Raw genomic sequence first — 18,513 nt, 5'->3', positions numbered from 1 at the left:
CTCTATGAGGGAAACGGAAAATTAGGGATACTGTTCTCAGGTGTCATTTAGCCTGATGTTTGAAATATAGTCTTATTCCCAAGTGAATGTTTTCCATTACAGTTTGAAACGGGCTAATGCAGGAGAAACACTTTTCTTATCATTCTCGTACAAAATCCTGAGCAGACTGACCGACGCACGCGTCGCGCCGTGTCTTGACTTTTTATTTATCATTTATTCAATCATTTGTTTAACCTGGTGGTATGTAGCAGGCGGATGAGGTGTAAAAAGAAAAAAGAAAGACGGAAAGAAAAAAAGAAAAAATAAACGGTTCAACGTTTAAATTTCCCATTGAATCAAAGTGTGCTGGGAAATCACGCAGTGGGGATAAAGGGGAATACCAAGTCAACAAGCAAACGGTTTCGTTGGTGCATGTTTGTTTAACCACAGGCAAAAATCCATCAACAATAACCGCACTGCACCCTGTAGTTAATCCACATATCAAACCAGACCATATAAAAAAAAGAGGCGCTGGATAAAGCTTGTGTGGTATATCGTGTTTATTACATCATAAAATCACAATATCATCCCTAAGTGACCATAATCAGTCCATGTTGTTTCAGTTATTTCTTTGAGAGACGTTCTGCTTCAATACAAGTTGGATTCCAGATGTTTAGAGTCCAAAGTTTCTCATTTCCACAAATGATAAGTTTAATTCGTTCTCTGGCAATTAAAAAAAAAAGAAATCTCGATAAAATATCCCAAATTTCCTGAAGCTTTACAGGAAGCATTGATTTAATTGGCTTTTTCGTCCTTGCAGTAACCCGCCCCCAACGTCACAGTCAAACTGTCCTGTTTGCGTCGGTCAGGAGGACTGCAGCGCACCCTTGGCAGAGACAGTCCTCAGGGTGCACTGCTGGACCGGCTCTTGAAGCGTTCTGTGTAAGCGTTCCTCTACACCGAGACCCTGGCCCGGCCTCCCTTGTGTATGTAAAGGAAGGCCGGGGTAGACGGGCGGTGTGGCCAGGTAGGAGGGCCGCCAAGGCAGCAGATTATTACAAACCGCCGTGTGGCTCAGATGGGGTACGACCCAGTTTTGAGGTGGGTACGAGACGGTGGAGGCATGGAGTGTGTCAAATGTTGGTAGAAATGTTGGGAGGTAAGAGAGGGGCTTGGAGTGCGCATCTGTGGGAATGGGGATGTCATCGCTGGAGGAGACCTGTCGCTGGGCATCCGTCTCTGCCTCCGCTGCCACTCCACCGCCCAGAGCTCCTCCGGACCGTGAGAGAGGACTCTGGGCCTCGAGAGGGGCACGGAGCCTTGCTGTGTTACGCAGTTGTGGTGACTTAGATAATTGAAACCGCCGTAAACGCTAGTCGGGCTAAGATAAGGGATGTTGGCGTCGGACTGGTGCATCGCTGTTTCCTGGTGTCTCATACCAATAACAGCAGCCGAGCTGCTCCCCCTAATGCCCCAGAGTCTTGCCTGGAAGAGAGCAGGGGTGTGAGCTGGAATGGGCGATAAGGATAAACTGGAGGCCAGAACAGATACAGGTGATGTTGCACAGGGAGCTTTGCTTTTTTCCAGATTCCGGCTGGTGTGGTACTGCAGGTTGAGCACCTGAGCCCGCAGCTGGGCGTTCTCCTCACTCAGAGCCAGCAGCTGGCCCTCCAGCAACAGGTCGTTGAACCTCCTTTTTTCCCGGGACCGCTTGGCCGCCTCGTTATTCTTACGCCGCTTATCCCAGTAGGTGTCATCTTTCTTGTCGGCGGAGATCATCTCCCTCTTACGGCGGCTAACGGGGTTTAAGTGGCCGCTGCAAGTCCGCAAAGGCACGAGGCGTCGTGGCACCAGGGAGGACCGTATCACGGGGAGGGCTCGTCGGCCTGGCCTCGGCTCCGTGTATCCGCTGTTCTGCACCGAGGAGGAACGCTGGTAAAGTGTAGCCGAGCCATCCCCCCCAGGACCCGCTGTGGTTGACATGCTTCTGGTGGGGGGGAATCAAGTGTTATTCTAACATCTTGTGGTGTTATTATCACGAAACTGAACGTAAGAATAACCTAAATGGTTGACTTGATTTTGAGGGAGGCCACTTAATGAAAAAAAAATTGATTTTTTTTTTGCAATGTTTGAGAGTTGCCGATTCAGATTTTGGCCTGTCATGCATGGCTCGTAAGATGAATCAATCAAAAAATGTTAGAGCACAGAAGCGCATGATTAGTTTCCCCTCGATCAGCTGCAACAAATGTTGCACACTTGTTCATAACAGTAATAAAATGGTACCTCTGCAAATAAAATGAGTGATTCTGTATGACCCTTTAACACACACACACACACACACACACACATACAGACAAAATGCTACTTTTTAGTAAATGGCACGTGCATCTGAAACTATCTGTACTGGGTTACATTTAACACGAATCGAAATTTTAAAGGTGGAATTTTGCTTTAAGCCTATAGTGAATATATTGGACTGCTTAATGTGTCTGATGACTTCCTCCATCACGGACAGTGATGTGCTTTCAGATAACAGCAAAGATGAAAAATAATGACTTTCATAATGGATTTACTAACTCAAACCCATGGCACAAATCACCACTAACTTTAGATAACCGAGTCGAGCAAAGTTGAGCCTGACGATCAGACAATATGTTGAACTCATCGCACTGACCTGAGTGAGAGGATGATACCTTTCGGATGACACGCTTTAAGAGAGCCTGTTGTAACACGCACAAACAAGTTTATCCACACAAGCCTGCTTAGACGGAAGACCTGATTCTACTCGCAAGTTTGTGTGTGTTTCATGTTTGCCCCGAGTGGGTTGTGCTTACCTTTCAGACGCGCAGCGGTGACATAAAGCGCACAGCTTACTGGGCGGTTCACGCTTAGTGCGCATGCAGCCAATCGCGTTGTGTCTGTCTTCATAGGGAAAGTGATCAGACAATGTTATATGAAGAGCAAGCGAAGTGGTCACGTCTAAAACCCACAAGTGATACTGAAATTCGTCAGTTTGGATTCACTGTTCCACTTTTTGTTCTAATGCAGTTACTGCGCGTAACTGTGTATTGATACAGCAGTATTCAGTTGCATGATTTAATTTTTCAGCTATATATTTGCACATGACCATAACCACATTTATACTCGATTTAATGCTTAGAAATAAAAAAATTCAAGTTGGACAAAATTAGGAGTCAAACAAACAGTGAAATTGTAATTTGGGAAACAAGTTCAGATAACTTTTTGCTGATGTAGTGCCTTCACTTCAAATCATATGTATACACACACACATATGTACAGTACTTTGCAAAAGTATTTGGCCCCCTTGAACTTTTCAACCTTTTGCCACATTTCAGGATTCAAACATAAAGATATAAAATTAATTTTTTTTGTGAAGAATCAACAAGTGGGACACAATCGTGATGTGGAATTAAATTTATTGGATGTGTCAAAGTTTTTTAACAATAAAAAACTGAAAAGTGGGGCGTGTAATATTATTCGGCCCTTTTACTTTCAGTGCAGCAAACTCACTCCAGAAGTTCAGTGAGGATCTCTGAATGATCCAATGTTGTCCCAAATGACTGATGATGATAAATAGAATCCACCTGTGTGTAATCAAGTCTCCGTATAAATGCACCTGCTCTGTGATAGTCTCAGGGTTCTGTTCAAAGGGCAGAGAGCATCATGAAGACCAAGGAACACACCAGGCAGGTCCGAGATACTGTTGTGGAGAAGTTTAAAGCCGGATTTGGATACAAAAACATTTCCCAAGCTTTAAACATCCCAAGGAGCACTGTGCAAGCAATCATATTGAAATGGAAGGAGTATCAGACCACTGCAAATCTACCAAGACTCGGCCGTCCCTCTAAACTTTCATCTCGAACAAAGAGAAGACTGATCAGAGATGCAGCCAAGAGGCCCATGATCACTCTGGATGCACTGCAGAGTTCTGAGGTGGGAGAGTCAGTCCGTAGGACAACAATCAGTCGTACACTGCACAAATCTGGCCTTTATGGAAGAGTGGCAAGAAGAAAGCCATTTCTCAAAGATATCCATAAAAAGTCTCGTTTAATGTTTGCCACAAGCCACCTGGGAGACACACCAAACATGTGGAAGAAGGTGCTCTGGTCAGATGAAACCAAAATCAAACTGTTTGGCCACAATGCAAAACGATATGTTTGGTGTAAAAGCAACACAACTCATCACCCTGAACACACCATCCCCACTGTCAAACATGGTGGTGGCAGCATCATGGTTTGGGCCTGCTTTTCATCAGCAGGGACAGGGAAGATGGTCAAAATTGATGGGAAGATGGATGGGGCCAAATACAGGACCATTCTGGAAGAAAACCTGTTGGAGTCTGCAAGAGAACTGTGACTGGGACGGAGATTTATCTTCCAACAAGACAATGATCCAAAACATAAAGCCAAATCTACAATGGAATGGTTCACAAATAAACGTATCCAGGTGTTGGAATGGCCAAGTCAAAGTCCAGACCTGAATCCAATCGAGAATCTGTGGAAAGAGCTGAAGACTGCTGTTCACAAACGCTCTCCATCCAACCTCACTGAGCTCGAGCTGTTTTGCAAAGAAGAATGCGCAAGAATTTCAGTCTCTCGATGTGCAAAACTGATAGAGACATACCCCAAGCGACTTGCAGCTGTAATTGCAGCAAAAGGCGGCGCTACAAAGTATTAACGCAAGGGGGCAGAATAATATTGCACGCCCCACTTTTCAGTTTTTTATTTGTTAAAAAAGTTTGACATATCCAATAAATTTCATTCCACTTCACGATTGTGTCCCACTTGTTGTTGATTCTTCACAAAAAATTTAAATTTTATACCTTTATGTTTGAAGCCTGAAATGTGGCAAAAGGTTGAAAAGTTCAAGGGGGCCAAATACTTTCGCAAGGCACTGTAGATGTATATATGTATATACACTATATTGCCAAAAGTATTGGCTCATCTGCCTTTACACGCATATGAATTTAAGTGACATCCCATTCTTAATCGATAGGGTTTAATATGACGTCGGACCACCCTTTGCAGCTATAACAGCTTCAACTCTTCTGGGTAAGCTTTCCACAATGTTTAGGAGTATGTTTATGGGAATTTTTTATCATTCTTCCAGAACCGCATTTGTGAGCTCACACACTAATGTTGGACGAGAAGGCTTGGCTCACAGTCTCCATTCTTATTCATCCCAAAGGTGTTCTATCGAGTTGAGGTCAGGACTCTGTGCAGGCCAGACAAGTTCTTCCACACCAAACTCGCTCATCCATGTCTTTATGGACCTTGCTTTGTACACTCTAGCGCATTCATGGTGGGACAGGAAGGGGACATCCCCAAACTGTTCCCACAAAGTTGGGAGCATGAAATTGTCTAAAATCTCTTGGTATGCTGAAGCATTCAGAATTCCTTTCACTGGAACTAAGGGGCAAGCCCAGCTCTTGAAAAACAACCCCACACCATAATCCTCCCTCCATCAAACTTTACATTTGGCACAATGCAGTCAGACAAGTACCGTTCTCCTGGCAACCGCCAAACCCAGACTTCTCCATCAGATTACCAAATGGAGAAACGTGATTCGTCACTCCAGAGAACGCGTTTCCCCTGCTCTAGAGTTCAGTGACGGCGTGCTTTACACCCCTGCAGCCGACGCTTTGCATTGCACTTGGTGATGTATGGCTTGGATGCAGCTGCTTGGCCATGGAAACCCATTCCATGAAGCTCTCTACGCACTGTTCTTGAGCTAATCTAAAGGCCACATAAAGTTTGGAGGTCTGTAGCGGTTAACTTCGTGGCTGAGTTGCTGTCGTTCCCAAACACTTCCACTTTGTTATGATACCACTGACAGTTGACTGTGCAATATTTAGTAGCGAGGAAATTTCACGACTGGACGTGTTGCACAGGTGGCATCCTGTCACTGTACAACGCTGGAATTCACTGAGCTCCTGACCCATTTTTTCACAAATGTTAGTAAAAGTAGTCTGCATGCCTAGGTGCTTCAATTTATATACCTGTGGTCATGGAAGTTATTGGAACACCTGAATTTAATCATTTGGATGGGTGAGTTATTACCATTGGCAATATAGTGTATGTGTGTATGTATATATATATATGTATACATACACTATGTTGCCAAAGGTATTAATGGTTGTGTCCGTGTCATATGAGAAAACATTTCAGCCGTTATTCTACTGTTTGCGTTGAGCAGATTAGGAACATGAAGAAGTGGAAATCTGACAAGGGGCATTACTACCAACCACCAAACACCTCCGTCAGATGTGCTCCTATAGAACCCAGAAAAGGCCCAGCCTGGGAGAAGGAGCTAAAATGGTTATAGGAACTGGGGCCGTGGTCCCGAGTTCCTGTATGTCCGAATGCAGGAAAAAACGACCCTATTCCTGAAAAGGTTATAGGAACTGCAAAGGGTTCCTGCAGTGAGAATGCGCCTTACGTGTGACAAATTACCCTAATGGAAACCCTCTATAAAACAATACATCAAGAATTAACAAACAAATGGACTGAGAGATGGATAGAGACATGAATCTTTCCATATACTTAAAGTAGGGAAACATTATTACAACAGTGTTTTTACTATGACCAAGAGATCCATGAAAATAACATTTTGTCAGAATTTCCAGAAATTCCGTCTGTGGAGGGTTTTTCTCAGTTTGTGTAAGGAGAGGCTTTCCTGCTGTAACCCCTTTGATAATTCATCTGTGAATCTGTTCAAACCACACCTTCAAACTATTGTCAACCACATTCATGCATGCTTTGCTTGCCACTTCCCCGACATTCACAAAGGCTTCATATTTTAGCACATTTAAGAGCCGAAAGAGCGGAAAAATGTCACCATTAAGCTCTGCACAAATACGTTTTTCTGATTCCCCCTCACCTAAGGTGTGACAAACCCCCCCAAGTGTGGAAAACCACACTTGATTGCAGCAGATCACTGTTGTGCAGTTTACACTAGGCGCATCTTGTGTTGTTCAGTTATGGGGGTTGTCCTGACCAGGGGCTGTCCTGTGAGATCTGTGTGTGCACAAAACTCCAGCAGATTTCTCTGTCTGACTCACTGTAGCCACACAAGCCACATTCAGCCCTGTTCCAACAGTCAGTTTATCCCTTGTGTTAGAAAGGTCATCCCCAGATTGTTAAAGAATTAGTCATATTGCAGGTGTTATTAAGCCGTCGTGATTTTTTTTGTCAGCTTATAGAGGAGGCAAACGAGTAAACATGAGCACACACAAAAGAAAGGCACAGTGGTAACAACAACAACTTGTTGTGGGAACAGGGAGGCTTTCTCATGAATTCTGTTTGATTCAGAAAACATATTGAGGTTGATTACTAAATGCAGGGCTGATATGTTTGTGGGTTGAAGTCATTCTGATAATGCCAACTGTGTAACAGTGGTGGCTGCATCTGCTCCTTTTGAAGAAGTTTCATAGACATTTGTTCTGCTCAGAAAGCTTTGCGGTATGTCATGGTGGGCCTGTATAAATTGAGGCACTGCCAGATTCTCATGGTGCGGCAACACCCACATCCTGACTGATGAAGATGATTTCTTCATGTGGATAGCTTATCTTGAGCAGTATATGTCCTGAAATAATCAGCAATCTGGCAAATACACTCATGTAAGAAATTAAAATACACCCTCTATCAATTTTAAAGTGGTATATATCAGGAGATATTTTAAAAAAAAAAAGTATTTCCAAGTCTTAGAATAACTTACATTCACCCTCAGTTCACCCTGTAAATAAACAAAAACTAAACCAAAAAGCGATGTGTGAAAAACTGATTGCACCCTGATTGCTAGGTATTAAGATAATAAGTTGCAGCCAGGTGCTGCTCATCAAATGCACTTGATAAATTCATCACAGGCAAGTTTGACCATCTCTATTGAAGTGGAGGTTTTATTTACTGGTCTGAATCATTCAGGCGTGTGTTAACACAATGCCGTGGAGGAAAGAAGTCAGCAATTTGACTTAAAGAAGCATTTGTGGGCCAATAATTTGGAACAGGTTGTAAGGCAATTTCCAAACAATTTAGAGTCCATTGTTCTACAGTGAGAAAGATAATTCAAGACTGTTGCCAAATTTCCCAGAAACGGATATCTCAGCAAGTTCACCCCAAGGCCAAATCTTACAATGTTCTGAGAAATTGGAAAAAACCCAAGAGCTACATCTCAGACTATACAGGCCCCAAATAACGTGTTAAATGTCAAAGTTCATGACAGCTCATTTAGAAAGACTGAAAAAGTACGGCTTGTTTGGAAAGGTTGCAGGAGAAAGCCTCTTTTTAAAAAAAACTAAAAAAACATGTCAGCATTTCTTATATTTGTATAGTTGCTTCTTAACAAGCCACAAAGACTTCTGTAACAATTGTTTGGTCATACTTCACATCATCTGTGATCGAATTAAGCACAGCAAAAATACCTCATACCAACTGTGACCAACCACATGACCTGAGCACCTTGCAGTCACTGAGTCAGCCATAAACTTCTCTGGATACCAAAGTATTCTAGAGTCAAATGTGAGGTTTTCTATCCAACAGCTGATGCATCACTGAAATTCAGTCATCAACAGGACAATGATCCCAAACACGGCAGCAAATCTGGAGAGCTGGAGAGACAGTAGCGTTCCTCTAATTTAGAAGAGTCTCAATTAGTCTGAAAAGATAGTTTAATAACGTATAAGAAAGCCCTTCGTAAAGCTAGAACTGCTTATTATTCATCATTAATAGAAGAGAATAAGAACAATTCCAGGTTTCTTTTCAGCACTGTAGCCAGGCTGACAAAGAGTCTGAGCTCTGTTGAGTCAGGTATTCCTTTAACTCTCAGTAGTGATGAGGCGGTCGTTGGCGTAGTGGGTTAAGCAGCCGCCCCATGTACAGAGGCTATAGTCCTCGCTGCAGCTGGCCCCGGTTCAAGTCCTGCACTGAGCAGCCCTTTGCTGCATGTCTCCCCCCTCTCTCTGCTTCCTGTCTCTCTCATACTGTCCTCCAACATTAAAGGCATAAAAAAGCCCCAAAAATAAATAAAAAACTCCCAGCTGTGATGATTTCATGAGATTCTTTATCAATAAAATTCTTTCTATCAGAGAGAAGACTGATGGAGTCCTTCCCACTATTATCTGATGTATCATCAAGTGCAGCAGCTTTAGAAATATCTTTAGAACATGATTTGTATTTAGACGGCTTCTGCCCAGTTGATCTCTCAGAGCCAACAACAGCAATAGTCATCAACTTGTATTTTAGACCCAATCCCAACCAGACTATTCAAGGAGGTTTTCCCCTTTCATATTGGATTTGATCAATCTGTCTTTGTTGACAGGATATGTACCTCAGACTTTTAAGGTTGCTGCAATTAAACCTTTACTTAAAAAACCTACTCTTGACTCAGAAGTGTTAGCTCATTATAGACCTATATCCAATCTCCCTTTTGTTTCTAAAGTTCTTGAAAAAATAGTTGCAGCTCAACTTTGTGATCATTTACATAGAAATAATCTGTTTGAAGAGTTTCAGTCAGGATTCAGAGCGCATCAAAGCACATGAACAGCACTGGTGAAAGTTACCAATGATCTCCTATTAGCTTCTGATAGTGAACTTGTGTCTGTGCTTGTCCTGTTGGATCTCAGTGCTGCATTTGATACGGTCAATCACAGTATCTTATTACAAAGACTTGAACATGTTATTGGGAATAAAGGAACTGCATTAGGCTGGTTTAAGTCATATTTATCTGAGAAATTGTCTAGCTATATAGTTACTCTAGATGGTATTTCCTTGGCTTCTAGTCGTATAGTGAGGAACCTTGGAGTTATTTTTGACCAGTATTTATAATTTGACTCACATATAAAACAGGTTTCTAGGACTGCCTTCTTTCACCTTCGTAATATTGTTAAAATCAGGAACATATTGTCCCAGAGTGATGCAAAACAACTACTCCATGCATTTGTTACTTCAAGATTGGACTACTGTAATTCTTTGTTATTGGGCTGTCCCATATATTCTCTGAAAAGCCTTCAGCTGATCCAAAATGCTGCAGGCCAGATTTCTGATGAGAACTAACAGGAGAGATCATATTTCTCCAGTTTTAGCTTCTCTTCATTGGCTCCCTGTTAAATTCAGAATAGAATTTAAGATTCTTCTCCTTACATATAAAGCTCTTAATGACCGAGCTCCATCATATCTTAAAGATCTCATTATAAGATATTTTCCTAACAGAGCACTTCGCTCCCAAACTGCAGGTTTACTTGAGGTTCCCAGAGTTTCTAAAAGTAGAATGGGAGGCAGAGCCTTCAGTTATCAGGCCCCTCTCTGTGGAATAAGCTGCCAGTAAATGTCTGGGAAGCAGACACCCTTTCCACTTTTAAGACTAGGCTTAAAACTTTCCTTTTTGATAAAGCTTATAGTTAGGGATCTTTCAGGTGATCCTGAAACATCCCATCGTTAAGTTGCGATAGGCCCAGACTGCTGGGGGGCCTCATCTGTCACACCTTTCTTCACTTTACTCTCTTTTTCCCCCGTTTGATTTCTCAAATGATATTATGTACATGTGACATTATTGTGGTCATTAACTCGTGTTTCCCTGTTCCAACAGGTTTATGTTTATGTTTATGCATTTAGCAGACGCTTTTATCCAAAGCGACTTACAATTGAAAAAATATATAACATTACAGCTAATATCAAAGCTAACAATAAGCTACATAGAAGGAAACCACAAGTCAGACTCTATCAGAGGTGACAGGGGTTACAGTGTAGCGGTAGAGTGCAGGCATAGAAGGAAGTACAGAAAGATAAAGTGCAGTAGAGGGGGTAAGGAAGTACAGGGTAAGTGCTAGGATAGGAGATGCTCTCTGAAGGTATCCTTTGAATGGTGTTACGTTTTTTTTCTGTCTTCTCAAACCCCAGCTGGTCGAGGCGGATGGCCACCCTTCCTGAGTCTGGTTCTGTCAGAGGTTTCTTCCTGTTAAAAGGGAGTCGTTCCTCTCCACAGTCGCCTCAGGCACGCTCAGGACGGGAGATTGGACTGATGAGAAGTTTCGGTGCAATCTGTTGGTTTCTTTAGCTGGGAAATTGTTTTTGAATTGGCTCTATATGAATTAATTGGATTATTTTGAAATTAATTCTGATTACAATGAATTGAACTCCAATTGGCTTGAATTGGACTATATTATTTAAGTGCCTTGAGAGGACATTTGTTGTATTTTGGCGCTATATAAATAAACTGAATTGAATTGAATTGGACTGAAATCTACAACAGAGTTTCTGGAAAAAGAAAAGAATGAAGATGTGGTAATGACCCAATCAAAGTCCATCCCCAATCCTGATTGGAAATCTGTGGTTGGACCTTAATAGAGCTGTGCTAAAATAACAGAAGAACACAAGTCAAATTGAGCCAAAATTCCTCATAACAAGGTGGGGGACTCATAACATCATACAGAAAATAATTGCTTGAAGTTATTGCTGCTATCTTTTGAATTATTGTGTGTAATTAGTTTTTCACACAGCGAATCAGAATTTTTGCTTGATTTTGGTTGAATGAATAATGTAACAGTGTAATTTGTCATGTGTATACACACACTCCTGATTGGGGTTGTATTTATATGATTTTAAGACTTGTTTAGGAACACATGACTGTACTTCTAACATGGGTACATTCAACAGATTGGAGCCTGATCTCCCTGAAAAGGTGAGTGGAGTGAAAGTAACAGTGGTAATAGGAGCACAGTCTCTGACTCCTAAATGGTAGCGTTGCTCCAACGGATCCAAGGAACAACATCAGAGATCTTTGTCCAGAAGAGCACAGTTCTAATGAGTACATGTTCTTAATTTATTGGTATCATCAGTTAGTTGTTGAAATGTTTATTGTTGTAATTAAAAATTTACTATGTGTCTATGTGATATGAAATGAAATGAAATTGAATGAAAAATACTTTATTTTTTGAAAAGGGAAATCATGTAGTTATATCTATAATGTAATTGTATAATTATATCACTGTCCCAGTGGATTCACAGAATTTATGAGAGAAAGATAGTGCCTGCATACTCAACTTTAGATAAATCCGAAAGTATTGTACAGTGCCTTGTTAGAGTGGGTTAGAGTTAACTATTCATCCCCTTTGGCATTTATCCTATTTTGTTGCTTTATAACCTGAGTGAAATTGTATTTTTGGGGGGCATGTATGATTTGATCAACTTAACATCCCCACCACAAGAGAAACGCATGATGTTGCCACCACCATGCTTTGCCGTTAGTGATGATCTTCGAATGATGAGAGATGTTTGGCTTGTGCCAAATGCAGTGTTTTCCTCAAGACTCAATTAAAGTTCAGCATCTGACCACAGTACCTTGTCCCACATTTATGGTGTGTGTGTGTGTGGGGGGGGTCTCATAAATGCCTTTTGGTGAAATCCAAACGTGGTTCAACATTTTATAGGATTACTGTATTCTGTTGTAAATGAAATGTGGATTCATGAGCTTTTCAAATAACTACATTCTGTGTTTATGAACATTTTACACAGAATCCCACATTTTTGGAGTTAGGGTTGTAGTTTGAGATGGAAAATGTGTGTACAAATAGGTTCAGAACACTTGCCTAAAAACTTATTGGATGACCCAAAACTGACCTTTGTTTAGTGTTACTTGGATGCATTAGCTGTACCTTTAGAATGATTACCTTATTTCTATTACACTTTTGAAAACACATTTTTACACCTTTCAAACCATATCTATCATTTTCTATTTAAATGATCAACACGTGATGCTTATATTAAAGCTACTGCACAAATGTTCATTTCAGTGACACAAGAGCAGTGCAGTTTTCCACCTTAAGTTTGGCACAGTTAGAGAATCTTACACAAGTAGGCTTGGTTTAAGCTAAAACTGTCATGAAATTGCTTTATTGTATTTCAGATATGCTCTCCACAGGGTCACCAACGTACCAAACTGCTCAAAACCACATTTTCTCAATACTAACTTGTAACTGTACACCCACACGTTTCACTTAAGAACAGTGCCGTAACCAGCATTGAGGACACACAGGTCATGACCTCGGTATTTTCCCCTGTGTTTTTTTTTTTAAATTTATTTATTTTTTTTATTCAGAGAAATGTCAAATTAATATAAGATGAAAATCGTTCTGACTTTGATTGGTGGAAAGATCAGCATGCATTCTCATTTGTTTTTCTGAAAATAAAGTCCACATAATCCCTTTATCATCACGTTATATTTTAAAACTGAGCGGAAAAACGCCACCCAACTTTTTTTTTTTTTTTTACGCCACCCGACATTGGAAACATGTTTATCATATTACGCGCTTCGACGAAAGTCAGCTATGGAAGCAAGATGAAGAAATCTACTAAACAAACTAAACTCAGCTTTGGAAAGCCAACTGGCCAGGGGAAAAGAAAGAGAGAAGGAGGTGAGTTCATTTCGCCAATCGCCAGTGAGAATGAGTGACAGTTCATAATGTTCATATGCGTTGAAAGCGCGGCTATAGGATGCTAGATCGTTGTCCTCAGCATTTCAAGCAACAGTCACAAAGCCCCTTGGTTAGGATTTCGTTTTCCAGTCGGCACAAACACACTGCACACAAATCTCTCTCTCAATTCGATTTTCCAAAAAAAAGTAGCGACCTGTAATGAAATTATTGGGAATCGTGACACGGCTTGGGCTGTTAAGCTAACCTTTTTTTTAATCAGGGCTTGACAGTTTTGTGCCAACTGTGGCTAGTGGTCATTCACCCTCACTAGCTACAGTTTTGTTCAGTGCTATATGGCTTCCTACATGTAAATAAAGCAGACTAATAGAAACTGGGTCAGAAACTTATATTTTTCTTTTACTTAAAACAATTGATGATACACACGGGGCAAAATAACAGAATGAAATACCCCCTGTACTCTCTCATATGACACAATCTTGAGGTTAGTTGTGCTGCTCATGGTGCATTATGAAGCCAAGTTTTACCAGCATTTAGCTAGTTGTCAGGCCCAGCATGATACCTATGTCTTCTCTGTGTTGAGTGAATGGATTGAATTGAGAATATACATCTAAAATACAGCCAACATCTTGTGGTCTGTTTGGCACATTCTACGATGTTAATTTAGTGGGTAGATTCAACCAGTTACTTAGGTAAAATGATTGCATTTTCCCTAATGAACCATTTGGATTTTATTGCAAATGGTGTCTAAAATTTTGCACATCGGTTAGACCAATAACCCAACTCATTCATTTCACCTTTTAGTGGGTCATGCACATGCATGGTGATGATGGTGACAATAGTAATAATAATAATAATGCAATATTAATAATAACAATAATATTAACAATAACAATAATATTAATGGTGATGCTGATATTTTAAAACAGATGACACAGGAGAGGATGAGAATGAGGGAGTTGAAGAGAGAGAGTCAGTAGAGGAAGAAAGGGGAAGAACTGATTCTCACTCACTCAAATACTCTACTTTTGTGATCACATTGTTATAATAAACTTGTTCACCTACATATTCACCTCCTTGATAGGCTTGTGATTTACCTCTGTTTATTCACATTTACAAACTGTATTTTAAAAAGTCACCATATTAGGATGTTTTTTTGTCAAATAAGATTTATCGCAATATTTGACCTCGGTATTTGAAAAATCCTGGTTACGGCCCTGCTTAAGAAAGTTATACCAACAGGTGACTCATCACTGGGGCCTAGATCAGTTTGTTCCTGTAAACTTTAATGTTGTTGTGTTACCCCCCCCCCCCGACTCTTCACAGACAAACTCCCACTTAACCCCCAACTTGTGTTCTACTTTGTACAAGCTGCTGTCTGCTTTGCTTAACCTATTTAACACCGGTTTGTATGTGATTTCCAACCCATCTCTTCTGCAACCCTTTTAAGGAGGTCATTTGTGTGACTGTTGAGGTTGACGTCTGCGGCCGGCCTCCTGCTCCTTAACTCACAGCTGAGGTGTAAACCACTTTTTACAGGAAGTTGAGCCTCAGCAAGAATTGAGGATATCACCTTTTCATTGCAGTCTGACTTTTGCACTCGAATCACATGACAAAGTTGTAGTGCAGGCCCTGAAAAATAATAAAAAAAAATTAAAAAAAAAACAATGTGTAGCTGCTCAGCACAGAAACTTTTCACACACTGCATACTGAAGATAGGGGTGGTCTGAAGATCATGAGACCTGTGCTGAGATCCTGTGAGAAGTGAGATCATCAATATTAACATCAAGCATGTGGTGGAAATGTGATAAATTTTTTTAAAGCTGCGATAAAGTGCAGGGAGATGATGAACTTGTTTGTTCTCCCAACTGTGGTTTTTATTGTCAATGTAAGACATTTTGATGAATTGGTAACAGTGACAGTGACTGGTTAAACAATGGTGCCATCAGGAATTCAAACCTTCACTTTTTCTACTTTATATATTAGACTCATCTTGAAATGTAAAATTTGAACTTTTTAAATTGATTTCAGTTTTGAGCTTAGAATGAAAGACTGAAATATCCCACATCTAAAAGTATTCAGACACCACACTGGTACACCTTTCCTTTAAATCTTTCTGCTATTCTTTCCCGCTGAATTGCTCTTGCTTGACCAGGTTTGACAAGAAAACTCAGTGAACAGCTACCTTCAGGTTTCTCTGTTGGGCTCTGACTGGAACTCTTTGGGTTTCAGACTTTTTCTAAAAACCACTGTATTTCTGTATTTTCCTGTCTGTGTTTTTCAGATTGTTGTCTCGCTGAAACGTATTCCATTAAACTGGCCTGAGATCCTGGGCACTCCTGAAACGTTTTTTACTTTGCTTTTTTTTAATTTTACTTTTTAGGATGGTACTCTATTTTTCTGCATCCATCTTCAGTTTCCCATGGAGGCCTAACAGGTGGGGGGGAATGCTCTAATGTAAGATTATCCTCTCACCATAAACTGTCTGAATCTCATTAATGGTAACCAGGTTACTCCACTCAACTCAACTCAACTTTAATTATATAGCCTTTTAACACAGCCGTGGCTGAAACAAAGTGCTGTACAACACAAAATACACAGGTTACCCTCATCCCAGATTGTTCGGTTTGAAAAAGTAACCAGATCTAGGAGGTCCTCTACGTCTTCCATTTTAGAATGATTGGGGCTACATTTCGTTTGGACTTTTTCAATGTAGGAGAGATTTTTTGGGAGGGTTTCACTCAGACTAAACCATCAACAGTGAGACCTTGTATGTTGCAGATGGCCGCTCCTCCAAACAGAAGTCCGGCCCCTTCACATATGTCTTTGTGCTCATTAATGTGAGTGTTTTTATTAGCTATAGACAGCAAGAATATCAATGTGTGTGTGAATAGGTAATTGTTTAACATACTGCAAAGCACTTTGTAGAACCTAGTGTAGTTTAAAAGACATCATTTGATGAAGGGTTGCCATTTTGGAAAAATACCTGGAAAGTGATAAGAAATTGAATTATTTACATGTATTTTAAGATAACACTTGAAGTTTTTGCCGGAAACAACTCACTGTCATCATCGATGCTTTGCTTTGTAGAAATGAGTAATCGCTGACCTGAGGGCAAGGAATGACATCAATTACAATTGTTTAGTGTACATTGACGGACTTGAAATAAAAGTCAAGATTCTCATCAACTTTTTACAGTCAGTTATGGTATAATCATGTAGGCATGTAGCGTGGACTTTGAGGTGTTAAAACCACTACGTGTTTAGCTACATGTTTCCATGTCGTACTGAGCAAAATAAAAAGGAAGTTCAAATTTGTAATTTCCTCCTTGTTTATGTGTTTCTCACTTGATGCTAATGGAACTGATTGACAAGATGTATATTTAAGTGTGTGTGTGTGTGTGTGTGTGTGTGTGTGTGTGTGTCCTCACCATTTGTTCAGTTCTGAGAATTTGCAAGGTGTGAGAATAAATAAGAGGCCTTCCTTTCATGTTTGCAGATCTTGATTAAAAAAGCTGGCCCGTGAACTGGTTTGAGTAGTGTAAATATGCTAACCATCTTGAATTGCCATTTGATTAGTTTTTATATAACTAAAGACATTTTTAAACTGTTTTTTTTTTTCAAAAGCCACTAACGTTCATTAACATCTGACTCGCAGGTGTTTAATTGTCATTTGTTCCTGCGCTAAATGATTAAAGTAGTTGCAGTTTTTATTGGCCTTCAGTTGCCAAACAGATAGGGTGCACACACTAATTTTCCCTGAGTGTGCTGCAGTTGGGGTCACAAAAACAGGCATATATGGGCACATAGCTACATATTAGTTGATTAAATTTGGGCCATTCAGGCCTCATCGGTATATAATTGATGACAATTTTAGCTTTGTGAATCCCTTCCTCATGTTTCAGCTGCTCAATATGTCCAGACAGAAAATCATTTCTATTTTTCATTTACTCTAACTGTTACTTTAATTTTGAGATATTGCCTACGGTTGGCAGTATTTTGAGACACTAGCTTGATCCTTGATCCAAGCTCACAGGCCTGACAAATATCCATTGTGTCTATGGTTGTTGAGTTTAGCAGCCGTGTCTGGCAACGGTTAAACTGTGGGGGGAAAAGTTTAGCCTATTGACTTTCATTTGTTTGCGGAGGCCTGAGAGCACCCTTGGCACACCACCGGTGCATCGCCCTAACCACTCTGCTGCTGCACCCAGCTGTAAAAATAGATAGGAAAGATCGTTCCAGATATGCACACGCCTTCGCATGCAGACACATATTAGACATAAGATAGGCACACCTTCAGGTGTTGATGTGTGGCCTTTGTGGGGGGCAACCTCACTAAGGGAAGAGAAATGAGACAAAGAGATATGAAACCACAAATAGCACATTTAACTGACAATCAGTGAGCATCAATTCAGTAAACTGCCTTTTGTTCAGAGTTGTCATTGCTTCCAAAGTCACCCTTCTTGACCCTCCTTACAGGGCTGAACTGCAGTGGGTACTCTCCTCCACCAGATGGCATTAGATTCACGAAGAAGGCAGCGAGCTTGTTATGAAGGCCTTGAATCAATAAATGCATTCATGACAAAAACTATAGTGTTGCATATGAAAAATGTGTTTTGATTTGAAAGTATAAAAAGGAATGATTTAACATTTGGGGTCAAACCACTTTTTAATTCTGGTTTGTTTGTTTTTGATACCACACAAATAAGATGTGATCGTTTATGTTTAGGATGCTTTGTGTTTATGGAATTCAACTATTAAAAAACTGTAGATAGCAACAGTAGTTTGGTGTTGGCTGTGTGTGTGCTTTGTCTTATCACAGCGTTCACACTCCTGTAAACCAGTAGTCCCACTGCTGCTGAGCAAGAACAGCATTATCATTCTAACACAAAGGTTTTCTGGGACACTTGCAGTAAGAATTTAGGTTGAAAAAAAAACGCCTGGAAACGTGACACGCCAAACTTTGTAGTTTACTCTCAGTGACTAAAACTTCTCTCATTTACTGTGTGATCACTGTAGGACTGTAAGTGCAGTAAACCGAACAGTGGTCTGATATTTGATAGGCTTATAGCCCTGCAGCTCCTCCTCCAT

At 40.6% G+C, this 18,513-nt stretch overlaps 1 protein-coding gene across 1 annotated transcript; it reads right to left on the bottom strand.

The window, feature by feature from the left end:
* Positions 1-576: 576 nt before the first annotated feature.
* On the bottom strand, positions 577-2,734 carry LOC142399785 (uncharacterized). The gene is made up of 2 exons (XM_075484325.1): positions 2,654-2,734; positions 577-1,966 (listed from the first exon to the last, which is right to left on the bottom strand). Exon 2 carries the CDS (start codon positions 1,960-1,962, stop codon positions 1,054-1,056), a length of 909 nt encoding a protein of 302 aa, XP_075340440.1. The 5' UTR covers positions 1,963-1,966; positions 2,654-2,734; the 3' UTR covers positions 577-1,053.
* Positions 2,735-18,513: the final 15,779 nt, after the last annotated feature.

The sequence above is a fragment of the Odontesthes bonariensis genome, chromosome 15 (genome assembly GCF_027942865.1).
Source record: "Odontesthes bonariensis isolate fOdoBon6 chromosome 15, fOdoBon6.hap1, whole genome shotgun sequence".
Classification (NCBI taxonomy): domain Eukaryota; kingdom Metazoa; phylum Chordata; class Actinopteri; order Atheriniformes; family Atherinopsidae; genus Odontesthes; species Odontesthes bonariensis.
Note: the sequence above shows the minus strand (reverse complement) of the source record. Positions and strands in the feature narration are given on the sequence as shown.

Excerpts from the sequence above, each read along its gene's own strand:
- LOC142399785 (XM_075484325.1), bottom strand. The coding sequence starts at position 1,962 with ATGTCAACCACAGCGGGTCCTGGGGGGGATGGCTCGGCTACACTTTAC.